This window comes from Mastigoproctus giganteus, chromosome 4, assembly GCF_048544385.1.
Source record: "Mastigoproctus giganteus isolate SK-2022 chromosome 4, ASM4854438v1, whole genome shotgun sequence".
NCBI lineage: Eukaryota > Metazoa > Arthropoda > Arachnida > Uropygi > Thelyphonidae > Mastigoproctus > Mastigoproctus giganteus.
The window spans coordinates 138,241,638-138,257,281 of NC_143578.1; the positions used below are offsets into that span (position 1 = coordinate 138,241,638).

A 15,644-nucleotide genomic window follows, 5' to 3' on the forward strand; every position below is an offset into this window, starting at 1 on the left:
GCTATAAAAACCGCTGATTACAATAAGCCTGCTGTGGCCGAACATTTTTGGGAGAAGCAGCATCAAATCTCCCCAGAGGATGCGGTTATTGTGGATCGAGTGCATGGGTTCTAGAACTGTAAATGGCTCGAGAGCCTACGAATCTGTTCATCTGACCACAATATTATGAATAGGGACAGAGGTATGCGTATGCATCATCTGTTTGAAACTATCATCCTAAGTACAGATGAACGGTTTTGCTTAACACATTCCCGAGCTATTTCCGCTTCCAGTTCAGACCATGCGCCGACTGCACCACGTGTATAAGTACCATGAGCCTGTTATATATGGACGTGCTACAGAAAGTTTTGTTACTGCTGAGGAAAGAAGCTGATGCTTCCGAAAGCTCCAGAGATTTTTTATCGTTTTTATCAATTTTAATCCAGTTTATTTTAGTGTATTTTATCTTAAGGATTTTATCACAGTTTTAATGTTTTCCCATGTATATAATTTAATTTAATATAATAGCAGTTTTTGTAAATATTTATTTTATTTTAATTTGTAAATATTTTAGTTACAGTAAACACTTATTCTTATGGTTGGTGTATGAGCTGACTTAATGCTAAAATATGAATTTGCCCAACCTTAGAGGCCTTTTTCAGAATTTCTCCTCCACTTTGCTCTCAGTTATTACAAAATAATTTAGCTTCCTATTAGAATTTGATAAACTTCTGGCCTCCACTTCTCTACAGAATTCCTCATGTCTGAATGTAGATGCAAAATACTGATTCAGTTTCTCAGCTATCTGAGGAGGATCATCAACAGCCGAACCATTGATATCAAGTGGACGAATCTGATTCATCCCCTTCCTTCTAGAGTTTTAGACTTCTGTGTCACCTGATAATTTATATGCATTTCATGCATTTTTCTTCTCTGCCACGAGTCTTATTAGTCCATCTGACATCCACTGGGGCCTAAATATTGAACAGTATTTCTTAGTTGGTATGAAAAGACTCCAGCAATCTACCAAGTGATGCACACCTGATTCAGGCCTCAAAACAGAAAAACCAAGTGCAAACTACTCTGGTTAAAAAGGACATTGTTTTTTTTAGGAGACTCCATTGTCAGGGAAACGGGTAATATTTTTTGTAATAAGGATAGGTGGAGTAGAACCAGGGTATGTCTGCCGGGGCAACTATTAATGATGTCACCAACAGATTGTCAGATTTTAAGGGGGGTAAAGAGAATATTATTATTCATGTGGGGATTAATGATATTAAACATACACGATCTGACGATTTGTTGGAAAAATAAAGGACCATGCTGAGGAAATGGCGCGAGCTAGGCCACAATGTCTATGAGTCTGCAATTCTGCCCAGACACGATAGGAGGGATTATATGTTAAAAGCCTTGTGGATTAACTCAAGACTTGAAGGACTCTGCAAGGCTTCAGGGGGGAAATTTCTATCAGCTTGGCCCATACTTGTAGGTAGAAGGAATTTGTTTTGTAGAGACGGGATACACTTAAACAAAGGTGGTGCAAAAGTTTTTGCCAGTATTATAGAGCACACCTTAAAGGTTCAGGGAAACTGCTAGTTAGGGGGGGGGATGTGGGTAATACTGATACACGTTTATCTGATAATATTGGTCAAAGTAACTCTTGCACATACCTCAAGAGTTCTTATCTGTTACCCCAACTGGACATATTATCTAGATGTTCTGGGGACAGAAATTTTTTAAGTGAGCGGGTAGCTAATATCAGGGAAGAGAGACTAAAAATCTTCAAGGGTTGTGTTAGGGTTGTTAAATATACAAGAACAGTAAGTCAAGTTTATACAGTAATGTTAGAAGTGTCGTCAATAAAATGAGCGAATTCGAACTGCTGGTTAAAACAAGTAACACGGACATAATAGGTCTTTCGGAGACGTGGTGCCACCCGGAAATTGGGGATGATGAGTTTCAGTATGGCTTATATAATGTATTTAGGAAGGATAGGGTAGATAGAAGGGGTGGTGGGGTAATGCTTCTTATCAGAAGCAGCCTGAGTGCGACGATAGTTATCCCAGATTCAGACGTCTCACATGCTAGTATAGAATCTGTATGGTGTGAGATAGTTGGAAACAAAGGTATAATGCGAGTAGGAGTAATCTACAGACCAGGTGATTGTGAAGATTATGACGAAAGCCTCTACATGAAAATGGAATCGGCATCTACAATGTAATCTATTTTTGCCTTTGGCAGACATACCCTGGTGCTAATCCACCTATCCTTTTTTGCACAATATATTTCCTGATTCCCTGACGATAGCCACCGACAACTAGCTCCTGTGTATTCTGCCTTGGGGGATTGCTGCTGTGTTGCCTGATGATCGAGAGCAAGCTCTGGCATTTATGTGGCCAACTGAGAGCCTAATGGGCTCCCAATTTAAATCCTTCGAGGGCATCCACCATGTTCTTCAAGCTCTCATAAAGGCCCATAATAGCTCTGAGTCGGCACCTAATATCCTCACACTCTTTACATCAAGCACATACAAAGACATACCCATTGGCAATATCATGTCCTGTTCCTGAAAGCCCATAATCATCAAACAAGCAGTACATTTCAAAAGGCTGTGACTTAGAGGACACCTCCCCCCCTCAGTTTTCTCCCAGGCCACAGCACTCCCACTACTTTGATAAACTAAATATTTATTTAATTTATCAGCAATCCGAACAGGATGAGCAACAGCCATATCATTCATATCTAGTGGGCCAATGTTGTTCATCCCTTTCCTTCTAGTATTAATATAAGCAAAGAATACTTTGTTACTTTTCTTTGCTATCCCAGCAAAGGACTTCTCATTATCTGTCTTAGCTTCCCTGACATGCTTATGACCTGACTGAAGATAAGTTTGTACTTAATCTAGGTTTCTATGTTGTCTGCAAATTTATAATGTTCTCACGCTATTTTCTCCACCACTTCTCTCATCAATTCATCTGACACCCATTAAATCTAAACTTTGAACAATATTTGCTTTGCTATAAAAGGCTTAGTAGCCTCTATGATTATTTTCCTGAATGCCTCTCCCATTCAGAATTTGTTTGGTGGTAACATCATCAGCTGGTTCCACTGAACATAATTTAAAAACTGCTTGAGACCATTGTAGTTTCCTATATGAAAGCAAAACACTTCCCCCATACTCTTTACAGTAGTTATGTCTTTAATATATCCCAATACAGTATATTATGATCACTGCCACCTAGTGGTTCCTTTATCTGGATATTCTTAATGCATGAAGAGTCACTGATAACTGCCAGATCAAGAGTACTCCTTCCTCTTGTTACCTTGCTAACATGATGCTGTAGAAAACAGTCACCCAAACAGTCAAAACATCCAATAAATCCAGAAAAATTCTACTATTGTGTAAGTGAGCAACCCAAATTTCCAGTCAATATCAGGAAGGTTAAAGTTCCCCAATTAAAAGGCATTCTGATCTACAGGCCTATTTTGCTTGTCTGTATAGGTTCTCCTTATTGATTTGCCTGCCCTTCCTGGTCTTGAGTAAACAGGACTAAGATTGAGAGTTAGCAGGAATGAAGGAAACCTACCAAATAACTAAGGCCATTAGAGTTTTTTTATTCTTTTTTTGCTGATCCCATCACCATGGAACACAGGGTGGTATGTTTCATCAGTGCTGAGTATTGAGAATGACAACAGCAGGCAGCCAGTCTCCAAAGGGCAAGGATGAAAACCGGTGAGTGGCACATTCTCAACATGGACAACAAACCCAATACTACATTACGTTGAGAAGGTGCCACTGCACTGATTGGCTTTGCTGGGTACAGTACCTCCACATACACACAGCAGTGTTGCTTATTAGGGCTTACAATACAGGTCAAAATCTTAATACTGGTATTTTGGTATTTTTATTTTATGAAACCGGTATTAATAGCAGTATTTCAAAAACAAACATTTTTCTCAATAAATTTTGATAACAATTAGGTGAAATAAAGTAAGGAAAAAACAAGTACTGTAATTACTTGAATTCATGTTTGAAATAAACTTTTATTGCAATAATAAATATTCTGAAAAAAAAAATTATTAAAAATACGGTTATTCTAAAACTAAAAAATACATATTGTTACTGCAAAGTTTAGTTATGTGTAAGCATCCACACTGTCTGTCCAAATAAAGTGAGCTCTTAAGAAACATAAGCAATCAACAATATGAAAATGGATGTAATTTTGCTACATATTTGATTAGCGGCAGAAAACGGCTTTCAGATTCTATGCTGGATAATGATAATTGTAGACGATCTCAGTCCATATTTTCTAGGCTTTGAACCTTTTTAGCAGAAATAGTTAAAAGTATTTCATTAATTGCCGACTGAAATTTATCTTTTAAAATCTCATCGGAGTCTAGCAATTTCTTATTTTGGAAAGAATTTGTGGAACATTGATGTTCTGTTCCATGTTGGTCATCCAAGATTGAATTACGTTCATTATTTTCTGAAGGAGAAAGAAGTTTTATTAAGCGAAATATAATTTTCACTATAATATCTTTACTGAGTCTGGGTGAGAGCAAAGAGTGGGGATAAGGAATAAAGAAGAGAGCAAAGCATTGCAGTTAAGGAATTCTTCACATATATAAATGCAAAGAAGAGGACAAAATCAGATTGGACTCATATGTAATTGTGTGGGATAGTATTAGATACCCCAACTGATGCTGCAGATGAACTCAACAGTTACTTTGCATATTTAGAGATAAAAAAAAAAAAAAAAAAAACTCTTTGTGTCAGCGAGATATTATGGGAGTGAAGTTGAAAAAAATGTTAATTAACAATGTTTAAATTTCAAATAATTATTTAATGAAAAAACTTTTGCGCCTACAGGCAAGTAAGGCTCTTGTGGTTGATGGCATGTACCCTATAATGTTAAAGGAGGCGGCAAGTGAGTACACTGAACTATCAAGGCTAATTATGAGAGCATCACTGAACTCCGGAGAAATTCCGTTGGATTCGCATAAATCAGAACATAAAGGCGATTCTACGAGTTTAATGGGAAATTACAGACCGGCCAGTCTAACTTCAATAGTAGGGAAAATCATGGAGGCAATGATCAAGGGTGCAATTCAGGATCATTTAGATAGAAAGGAAATTCTGAAGGATACACAGCATGGTTTTGTAAAGGGAAAATCATGTTTAACAAATCTGGTTAGCCATTTTGACAGGGCCACCCGTGAGCTGGACTTTGGGAATAATTTCGACATTGTTTTTTTAGATTTCAGCAAAGCATTTGACTCAGTCCCACATGAGCAGTTACTTTTGAGAAGTTGGGAAAATCCTTAGATGGATAGAGGATGGCTTTAGGGCATCAGGTAGAGGGTTGTGATAAATGATTATTCCTCAGATTGGGACCACTGTTGTTTTTGATTATCTTAAATGGCATCTATGAAGGGATAGAGAGCATGATGTCTAAACTTGCAGATGATGTAAAGATCAGTAGATGATCAGTGAATGATCACTGCCAAGCAGAACTTCTTCAGAGTGACCTAGATAGACTTCTGGGATGGTCAGAAAAGTGGCAGCTATGCTTTAATTCAGCAAAAATGCAAGGTCTTATACCTGGGGAACAGCAACCCCAAAATAACTTATACACTTAGCGGAGTTGAACTAAAGTCAGTATTGGAGGAACGGGACTTGGGAGTTACGATACGGTCAGACATGAAGTTCTCCGAGAATTGTGGACAGTTGCAATGCTTCATGGTGCCCTATCACTGGCGTAGCTACCATGTAGGCATGCAAGGCAATTGCCTCCGGGCCCTTTAGGGTCCCAGCGTCTTTGGCTGTCTCCTGTTTTTGCAATTTTCATTAATTAAGTAGGGGCCCAAACATGTTCTTTGCCTCCGGGCCCGAAAAAGGGTAGCTACGTTAGTGTGTCCTATCAATGATTTATCGAACATTTGCTAGTAGAGATAAGGACGTCATGATCCCATTATATAAGGCTATTGTTTGACCACATTTGGAATACTGTGTTCAAGTATGGAGACCGCACCTAAAAAAGACATCAAGCTTCTTGAAAGGGTACAAAGACGGGTATAACTCGCTGATGAGATCAGTAAAGGGGAGACCATATGAGGAAAGACTTCGAATATGTAGGTTGCACAGCTTGGAAACTAGACACCTTAGAGGAGATTTAGACTGGATTGCAGGAAGTTTTAATTCAGCCAGTGAGTTAGAAATTACTGGAATAAGTTACCTAAATGGGTGGTTTGGGAAATTCAAAGGTCAGCTGGATGGGAGGAGGGAAATGCATAGGTTGTCTATTTGCTTTTCTTTTATTATTCATTAATTATTTATTTTATTATTATTATTCATTAATTATTAATTTAATTTAATTTAATTATTATCATTATTTTACTCTTTTTATTTTCCCCTTAGGCTTCCTTGCACCATATGGCCAATACTAATACTAAATAATTTGCTATCATATTGTGTCCCGCTTTGCAAATACTGAAGAAGGTGATAAAATTGTACACCTCTGTGAAATACAGTTTTAATGCTATATCCAATTCTCTAGCTATTTCAGAATTCTGATTTCCAAGCATTTCAGCATAAATTCTATGGCAGCATCTGCAGTTAAAAGATTTGCTTCTTTGCTGCATAGTACATCTACTGCTAACTTTATAGGCATTAATGTAGATGTAGCTGCAGATAATAAATTAAATTCATCCTCACAGAAATAAATACTTAAAGCTAAATCAATTAAAGCTTTCTGCACACAATATATCAACTCAAAAAAGCTTTCAAGCATGGACAATAAACTGTTCCAATGTGTCTTGGAATCTAATTGCATGACAATTTTTGCCAAATTCTGCTGCAGTATACTTTTTTTAATATTTATAATTTTTGGTTGGTGGTTATAAAATCACATAAAGGTGATTTTATAACTTTTATGTGATTAAATTATAAACAATTCTTTTTTAAATTAGTACCAAAAAACCGGTATTTTTGTATCAAATTTCTGGTATTCAAATACCGGTATTTGAATACCAGAAAAAAATTACCAGGATCCTGGGATTGTAAGCTCTAGTTGCTGTAGCCTGGCCTGAGACTGTCTTCACTAAAAAAAAGATAAAAATAACTGTCCTTCCTATACACAATGTTTTTGTAAGCTCATGGAGAAACACATTCAAGAATGACTTTGGCAAAGTAAAACTGATTAAAATATAATTAATTTTAAAAGCTATTTAAAATAATTGATTAAACTAAAGCATTTCAATAATTACCTGAGCAGCAGCTTGTGGATGAATATGAGCAAAAGTATGCTCTGCCCTAGTAAGTGTTGCAAATGGACTAATAACTGATCTGTGTATTGGAGGTGGTGTGTCTGAAGTGCTGTTAACAGTAACCCCTATTTTAAAATAAAACAAAGGAAAGAAAAGTATTAGTTAGTAAAATTTGCTCCCTGATTGCATATTCATAGAAATTAGATGCATCTTAACCAAATGCAAGTCTCACTTTATTATAAATAAGCAACAGACATGAATGTAAAAAATACAGTTAATTTCTAAAATTACTTCAGGCTGTTTTTTTTTTTTTTTTATAAAAATAAAAATATATTTATTTTGTTATAAAAAATATATTTTTTATAATACAGCAGAGTATACAGTAAAAGCTATATATTCAAAGGAGATACAAACTAGATATGCTACAAATACAGAAAACAGTATGCTCTGTACAGTTTTTGATACATCTATATGAATTTTCTGCGAAAAACACAAAAAAACGGAGACTAAAAAAAGCTTAAGAACACCCTTTGATATAGAAAATTATAGATTATTTGTAATAATAATGGTTTTAAAACAGCAAAAAATATTTTCATAGTACAACAGTATAGAGGGTGCCAGAGTAGCAGTCCTCATTTGCTGCGCCACTCAAGAGCCGGCTGTTCTATTTTTATAGGGTTCACAGTTAAACTTATATAAAATAGTCAAAAGACACAAAAATTTTAAAATGTCACTTAAATTTATATATATGTAATATGTATATGCAAGGGCTAACATATGAAAATATTTAGCTTATTTCTTTTAATAATGCCACATGGCATGTTATGCCATGTGCACACAGTGCAGCACAAATTCGTCTGCATTCGAGATGGTAAAATATCAATTATGATGAAAGATCTTTGAGCTGAAACTGTAATCTGACCTGAAGCAATATTACTATCCATTTTTAAAAGCTCTACACAAATATTCAATGCAGGAATTCTGTTTCAAGCATGCTAATGTTGAGGTTAACACTTTTGCTGCTGGCTTTTCTGGTTATTTTTTGAGCTGGGATAGAAAACCACGAAACTGAGTCAATCTGGACTGAAGAGGGCAGAGACATTTTTGGGATTTTCCCTCACTGTGATTGAATTAGTCAGCCTAAGAGAAAGATTTCTTGAAAAAAATCCAGTTTTTCTTCTATAAAACTGGAGCTGCACAGGTGTTTATGGCTTTAACTGTGTTAGTATTAGTAATGGCTGCATGGCGCAAGAAAGCCTATGGCTTATGCTTAAATTTATATATATGTAATATAAATTTAAATTTATAAAATTTAAATATATGCAAGGGCTAACATATGAAAATATTTAGCTTATTTCTTTTAATAATGCCACATGGCATGTTATGCCATGTGCACACAGTGCAGCACAAATTCGTCTGCATTCGAGATGGTAAAATATCAATTATGATGAAAGATCTTTGAGCTGAAACTGTAATCTGACCTGAAGCAATATTACTATCCATTTTTAAAAGCTCTACACAAATATTCAATGCAGGAATTCTGTTTCAAGCATGCTAATGTTGAGGTTAACACTTTTGCTGCTGGCTTTTCTGGTTATTTTTTGAGCTGGGATAGAAAACCACGAAACTGAGTCAATCTGGACTGAAGAGGGCAGAGACATTTTTGGGATTTTCCCTCACTGTGATTGAATTAGTCAGCCTAAGAGAAAGATTTCTTGAAAAAAATCCAGTTTTTCTTCTATAAAACTGGAGCTGCACAGGTGTTTATGGCTTTAACTGTGTTAGTATTAGTAATGGCTGCATGGCGCAAGAAAGCCTATGGCTTATGCTTAAATTTATATATATGTAATATAAATTTAAATTTATAAAATTTAAATATATGCAAGGGCTAACATATGAAAATATTTAGCTTATTTCTTTTAATAATGCCACATGGCATGTTATGCCATGTGCACACAGTGCAGCACAAATTCGTCTGCATTCGAGATGGTAAAATATCAATTATGATGAAAGATCTTTGAGCTGAAACTGTAATCTGACCTGAAGCAATATTACTATCCATTTTTAAAAGCTCTACACAAATATTCAATGCAGGAATTCTGTTTCAAGCATGCTAATGTTGAGGTTAACACTTTTGCTGCTGGCTTTTCTGGTTATTTTTTGAGATGGGATAGAAAACCACGAAACTGAGTCAATCTGGACTGAAGAGGGCAGAGACATTTTTGGGATTTTCCCTCACTGTGATTGAATTAGTCAGCCTAAGAGAAAGATTTCTTGAAAAAAATCCAGTTTTTCTTCTATAAAACTGGAAGAAAATGTTCTAAAAGGAGGGCAGTTTCCCTTCCAAGTGGATTAAACCTATTGCCACATATTTGTGTAACAAATCAGTGAATGTGTTAAATGTCCAATTATTATTCTGATACGTTAGTCATGCAATGGTTTGAAGTGAGATGCACATGCGAAGCATGCATTATTATTATTATATTATTTCTCCCTGATTGGGAGATTCCACTCTGTGACGGGTACTGCTACCAAGTACACAGGGTGGTTGTAATGTCTGGTGTTACTGTTGGTCGAGGAAATCTCTGACTATCCTACAGGTGTTCAGGATTGAAACTTTCTGGAGTTCCTTGTAGGTGTTCTCTGGGAGACCTATTGCTGCTAGGCTGCTATGTAGAGTCTTTGGTACCATACCGGTGGTTGACACATGATTGATACTTCTTGCATATGCCACATCTCCTTGACCTTGTCTCAAGTTCGTGTACTTCCTAATTTTTTCCTCATGGGTTTTCTGGACATTGCTAGTGTTGGGCACCGATATGTCAATCAGGCATGCAGCCTTTTCCTTCTTGTACACAAGGGTTATGTCCAGTCTGTTCTGCGGGATGGTCTTATCTGTTATTATGGCGTGGTCCCAGTACAGCTTGTGGGTTCAGGTCTCTAGTACTGCCTGGGGTTTGTACTTGTAGTATGGTACACTTTCTTTGGTCAAATGGTATTTCCTCACTAGCTTTTGATGTATTATCCTGGCTACCTGATCGTGTCAATGAGTGTACACTGGGTTATCACCTTGCACCCTGCGGTGATGTATTGATTCATTTCTGAGGGCAGGTGGCATTGTCGAATTGTGTCATCTGACATTCCAGGCTCCTCTGCAATGTATTTTCTATAGTTTCTGGTGTTGATTAGCTAGTCTTGGATGGCCAGCATGAATCCTTTAGTCTTGGGGAAGAGCGACCCGCTTGTGAGCCATGCATTGGAAGCAATGTTATCGATGTGATCTTGATGGAGGTCATTGTAGTGTCTTCTTTGCCCATCTTTCTAACTTCGTTTCTTGTACCGTCTGGGCAGAAAGGGGTTCCTCACTTAGGTTGAGTGGTGCTGTGTTATTCTCGAAGTAATCCTTCAGGTTAACTATCGCTGTTTTCTGTTGCTCTATCAGGTCTATCAGGCCACTTCCTCCCTCATTCCGAGGTATTGTTAGTTTCTCTACTGCTGACTTCGGGTGGTGTTGGCGACTCTTGGTCATCATTGTCCTTGTCTTTCGCATGATACCTTCTAGCTCGGTGTTAGTCCAATCTATTACCCCGAATGTGTATGTTAGTACTGGAGCTGCACAGGTGTTTATGGCTTTAACTGTGTTAGTATTAGTAATGGCTGCATGGCGCAAGAAAGCCTATGGCTTATGCTGCACCAGCCAAAAAAAAAAAAAACCCCGAAACCTGAATAAAACAATGATATAAAAAAAATAATAAATAAAAATAATAATAATAATAATTAATAAAAGAAAAGGAAATTAAATCTATCATCCTATGCACTTCCCTGACCCGAAGGTACTATCCAGATGACGTTTGAATTTCCCTAAACTGCCAGCCTCTACCACCCATGTAGGCAACTTATTCCAATAATTTATAACTCGCTGGCTAAAATAAAACTTCCTGCAGTCAAATCTAAACATTTCCCGCCCGTAACTTGAATTTATGTCCCCTAGTTCTAGCATCATTTATAATCTTGAAAATTTTGTCCTCATTCATTTTACTGATGCCTCTCAGAAACACCTCAATCAAATCTCCTCTAAGGTTTCTAGTTTCCAAACTCTGCAACCCACATATTCGAAGGTGTGGCACCCACACCACATGGAGGAATGCCGCCCCTCTATGTTACTAGGCACTACTAGGTGGTAGATGACTCCCAACAAACAGTGAAATACCACCACTTTGCTTATTGGAGGCTTGAAGGGGTGGAACACATGTTTAGTCTCTAGAGCTAAGTTCTGGTCAACCTTTCCCTATCTCTTCCCTCATGCAGTATGATTGATGACTTTTGAGGTTATGATGAACATCGTGGCAAGATCCAACATTCCTTACATTTCGAGGGTACAACTCTAAAACGGTGTTCGCAGGCCGGTTGCTAGTTAGTACACTGGACCGAACCTATTGATAACTCTCTAGGCGGCTTTGAGATCAGCTAGTGTATAATCTTGTTACCTCTACTCTGCCAGATGGTGACTGGAGGGAGTCCGAGTAGTGTGTATGCGGGGAGCATTGTCGAGGTCACGTTATGTCAAGGATCTGGGTATATTCTTATCGTGTGTACGCCATATCCAAAAATTTCATTACTTCATACAGCATGTCCCACCCACTTTTTCTTACTATTGAATACACCATAATTGTCAAACTAATAGAGAAAGCTTATCTGTGAAAAGATCTAAACCTCCCAAGCACTTCCTAATTCATTTCACAAATATACGTGGTCTCAATTCTAATCTCAACGATGTCCATTTCCACTTGCAGTCTGCCAAACCCCATGTACTTTTTCTGACAGAATCTCAGTTATCGGTTGATTTAACTACTGCTCATCTCGGATGCCCAAATTATTAGCTGTATGATTCCTTTCGCCTCAAAGGTGGTACTTGTGCATATGTCCATTCTGATATTTCCTGTCAGAGACTTGCCAATTTGGAATCTCCTCTCTTTGATCTTCTCTGGCTTAAAATCTCTCTACCTCATTGTGTCAAATTCATCTGTTGTCTCTACTGTTCTCCCAACTCCACTAATCACTTGGAGCTCTTTGACTTCCTCTCTTTGCAACTTGACTTTCTCCAATCCAAATTTCCTAACAGTGAGGTAATTTTCCTTGGTGATTTTAATGTTTACAACTCCAGCTGGCTTCCGTTTACTAGTCACCCCGACCCAGCTGGTCGAGATGCTCAAGCTTTTGCAATTACTAATGACCTTGCACAGATTGTTCATTTACCTACAAGAATATTGGACAATCCTAATCATACAGCCAATATGCTTGATCTTTTTCTCACAAACAACCCTTCTAAGTACACGGCCGATGTGAGAGGTCCTTTAGTCACTTGAGATCAGAACTTGATGACTGTCTCCTCTCCAATGGAACCTTTATCTCATGGCTATTCCCAACCTCGTGTTGTTTGGCATTACAAGAATGCAAAATGGGATGACCTGCAAGATTTCTTTTCTTCTTTTCCTTGGTCGGATTACTGTTTCAAAACTTCTGATGTCAACGTTTGCTCTGATCGTGTCAGTGAAATTATTCTTTCAGGAATGGAATCCTTTATCCCACACTCCACTTTAAAATCTCATCCTTTAAATAAACCTTGGTTTTCCAATAAATGTGCTAAGGCTGTTCAAGAGAAGAATGTTGCATATCGTAATTGGCTTATTTCTAATTCTCCAGTTTCATTTTCGGCCTACACCAAAGCTCGCAACAATTGTAAAGCAGTTATGAATCACTCCAAACTAGAGTTTGAACAGGCTAAGAGTAGAAAACTTGCTTTTTGCTCTAATGGTAGCCGAGGATTCTGGTCTCTTGCCAAAGCTATTGGCCACAACTTTTGCCCATCTCTGCTCCCACCTCTGTCCAAACCAGATGGTTCTGTTGTCACATCAGCCACGGATAAAGCTGACCTGCTAGCATCCCATTTTTCTTCCAACTCGTGTATTAATGATCTTGATAAAACACCTCCCACCATTCCCAACACGCTCCATTCAATGCTCCCTGTGGTCTTACATCAAAAGGATGCCAGAAAGATTTTGAAGAATCTTGATGCTAAGAAAGATCCAGATCCTGATGGTATTTCTCCACTTGTTCTCAAAACCTGTGCTCCTGAACTTACTCCTATTCTTTGCCAACTTTTTTCACTTTCTTATTTCAAAGGTGTTTTTCCTTCTGCTTGGAAATTTGCTCATATCCAGCGAGTTCCTAAAAAGGGTAACAAATCCCTCCCATTGCAATTACTTCTACTCTTTCTAAAGTAATGGAGAAATCAATTAACTGCCAACTCTTAAACTACCTAGAAACCTTCCGTCTGATCAACGATTGCCAGTATGGATTACATCATTGTCGATCCACTGGTGATATTCTGGCTTATGTTACTCATTTATGGAATAATTCAATGGAAAGTTTCGGTGAAACACAAGTAGCTGCTCTTGACATTTCAAAGGCTTTTGATCATGTTTGGCATAAAGGTCTTCTAAACAAGCTTTCATCTTATGGTTTGCCAACTGTTTTTAGTAATTGGTTATCCAGTTTTCTCTCTGATCGCTCACTGAGGGTGATGGTAGATCGCTCTGTCTTCTAACTTCTCCACTAATGCCGGTGTCCAGCAAGGTTCAGTTCTTTCTCCCAATCTTATCCTCTTGTCTATCAATGACCTTCTTCCATTGACTGGAAATCCTATCCATAGTTTTGCCGATGATAGCACATCACATTCCACTTTCCATTTTGAGAAACCTTGTCCTGCTCAATCAGCTTCAACTTCTCGAAAATCTGCTACCAATTCCTTAAATGCCAATCTTCAGGTAATTCTCCAGTGGGGCAAAGACAACTTAGTTGATTTCAACCTTTTTAAAACTCAGTCTTGTCTTATATCTCGCAAAAAGGATTCTTCTGCTCCTATGCTTTTCTTTACTGACACTCTGATTTCTAGTCAAAATGATATATCTCTTTTGGGGATTACCCTGACTTCTAATCTCTCTTGGCACAAGCACATTACAAATATTGCTTCCTCTGCATCTAAAAAACTTGGTTTTCTCTTTTGCTCTCGGCGTTAACTTTTCTTCCAAACAGCTGCTCACTCTGTATAAATCGCAAATCTGCCTTTGCCATGGAATATTGTTCCCGCATCTGGGGTGGTGCCCCCAAAACCTCTCTCAGGCTTCTTGATTCCATTCAGAAGAGGACAGTTAGTTTAATTAATGATTCATCTCTAACAGAGTCTTTCTACTCACTGTCTCATAGACGTACTGTTTCTGCTGCATGCCTCTTCTACAGGTACTTCCACGGGCACTTTTCTTCTGAATTGGCTTCTATAATTCCAACTCTCTCTTTCAAAACAGTCCGAACATGTGCCGCCAACATCCATTTACTGTCCAACATCAAATTCACAGAACCAACTTTTCATTTTCCTCATTTATTCATTCAACTGCCATTTTCTGGAACAACCTTCCTTCATACATATTTCCTGAAAATTACAGTCTACAGAAGTTCAAGTCCAATGTCAACAAATATCTTCTTTCATCTTCTCAATCTCCAACCCAAGCACGGTACTAAGTACTATAGGTTCTAATACCTCTCACGATTGGGGTTTACATAAAAAAAAACAAAAAAAAAAAACTTCACTCTTAGAGCCACCTTTATGTATGGGGGATACATCTGCACTTTTCCAATCCAAGGGAATCTCTCCAGAGTCTAGTGATGCTCGGATAATTAGCTTCAATGGTTCAATGCTCTCACTTTTCGTCTCCCTTAAGATTATAGGGTACATTCCATCAAGTCCAGGAGTCTTACTGGCCTGTAGGCTCGAAAGATTTTTCATTATATAATCTTGCGAAATTTCAGTATCATTAATTACATATTTTTCAACTTCGCTCCCACAATTTCCCATTTCCACAAAAGGTTTGTCATTTGTAAATATCGATGCAAAATAACTGTTGAGTTCATCTGCAATGGCAGCTGGTGTATTTAGTACTATCCCCTTTCTCTTACGTAAAGGTCCGATCTGGTTTGTCCTGCTCTTCTTGACTTTTATATATGTGAAGAATTCCTTATTCCCCCCCCCCCCTTTGCTCTGTTTGCTAGTGATTTCTCATAAACTGACTTTGCCTGTCGAACCTTTTCTGTAGCTCTATTACAGATCATCTTGTAGCTGTTATAGGCTTCAGTACTTTTTATTGCTCTGTAAGCTTTCTATGCCACCTTTTTCTGCTCAAGTAATGTGGCAACTTCACTGTTCATCCAACTTGGAACCCTCCTCGTGGAGCATTTTTTTAATGGTATATACACATTCAAGGCGTCTGTGATTAATGTTTTAAAAGCATACCACAGTTCAAATGTATTCATTCTCTGTGCGATATCTACCCAAGCTAATAGAG

General features: G+C 37.7%; 1 protein-coding gene across 3 annotated transcripts in view; it reads right to left on the reverse strand.

The window, feature by feature from the left end:
• The window catches only part of LOC150087090 (nuclear factor 1 A-type-like), a 384,875-nt gene that overhangs the window by 25,339 nt on the left and 343,892 nt on the right, over positions 1-15,644 (reverse strand). For all 3 annotated transcript variants that reach the window (XM_090371811.1, XM_090371808.1, XM_090371809.1), the window contains one exon: positions 7,246-7,370. In XM_090371811.1, coding sequence (XP_090227937.1) covers positions 7,246-7,370 — 125 coding nt within the window. The remainder of the gene's footprint in view (positions 1-7,245; positions 7,371-15,644) is intronic.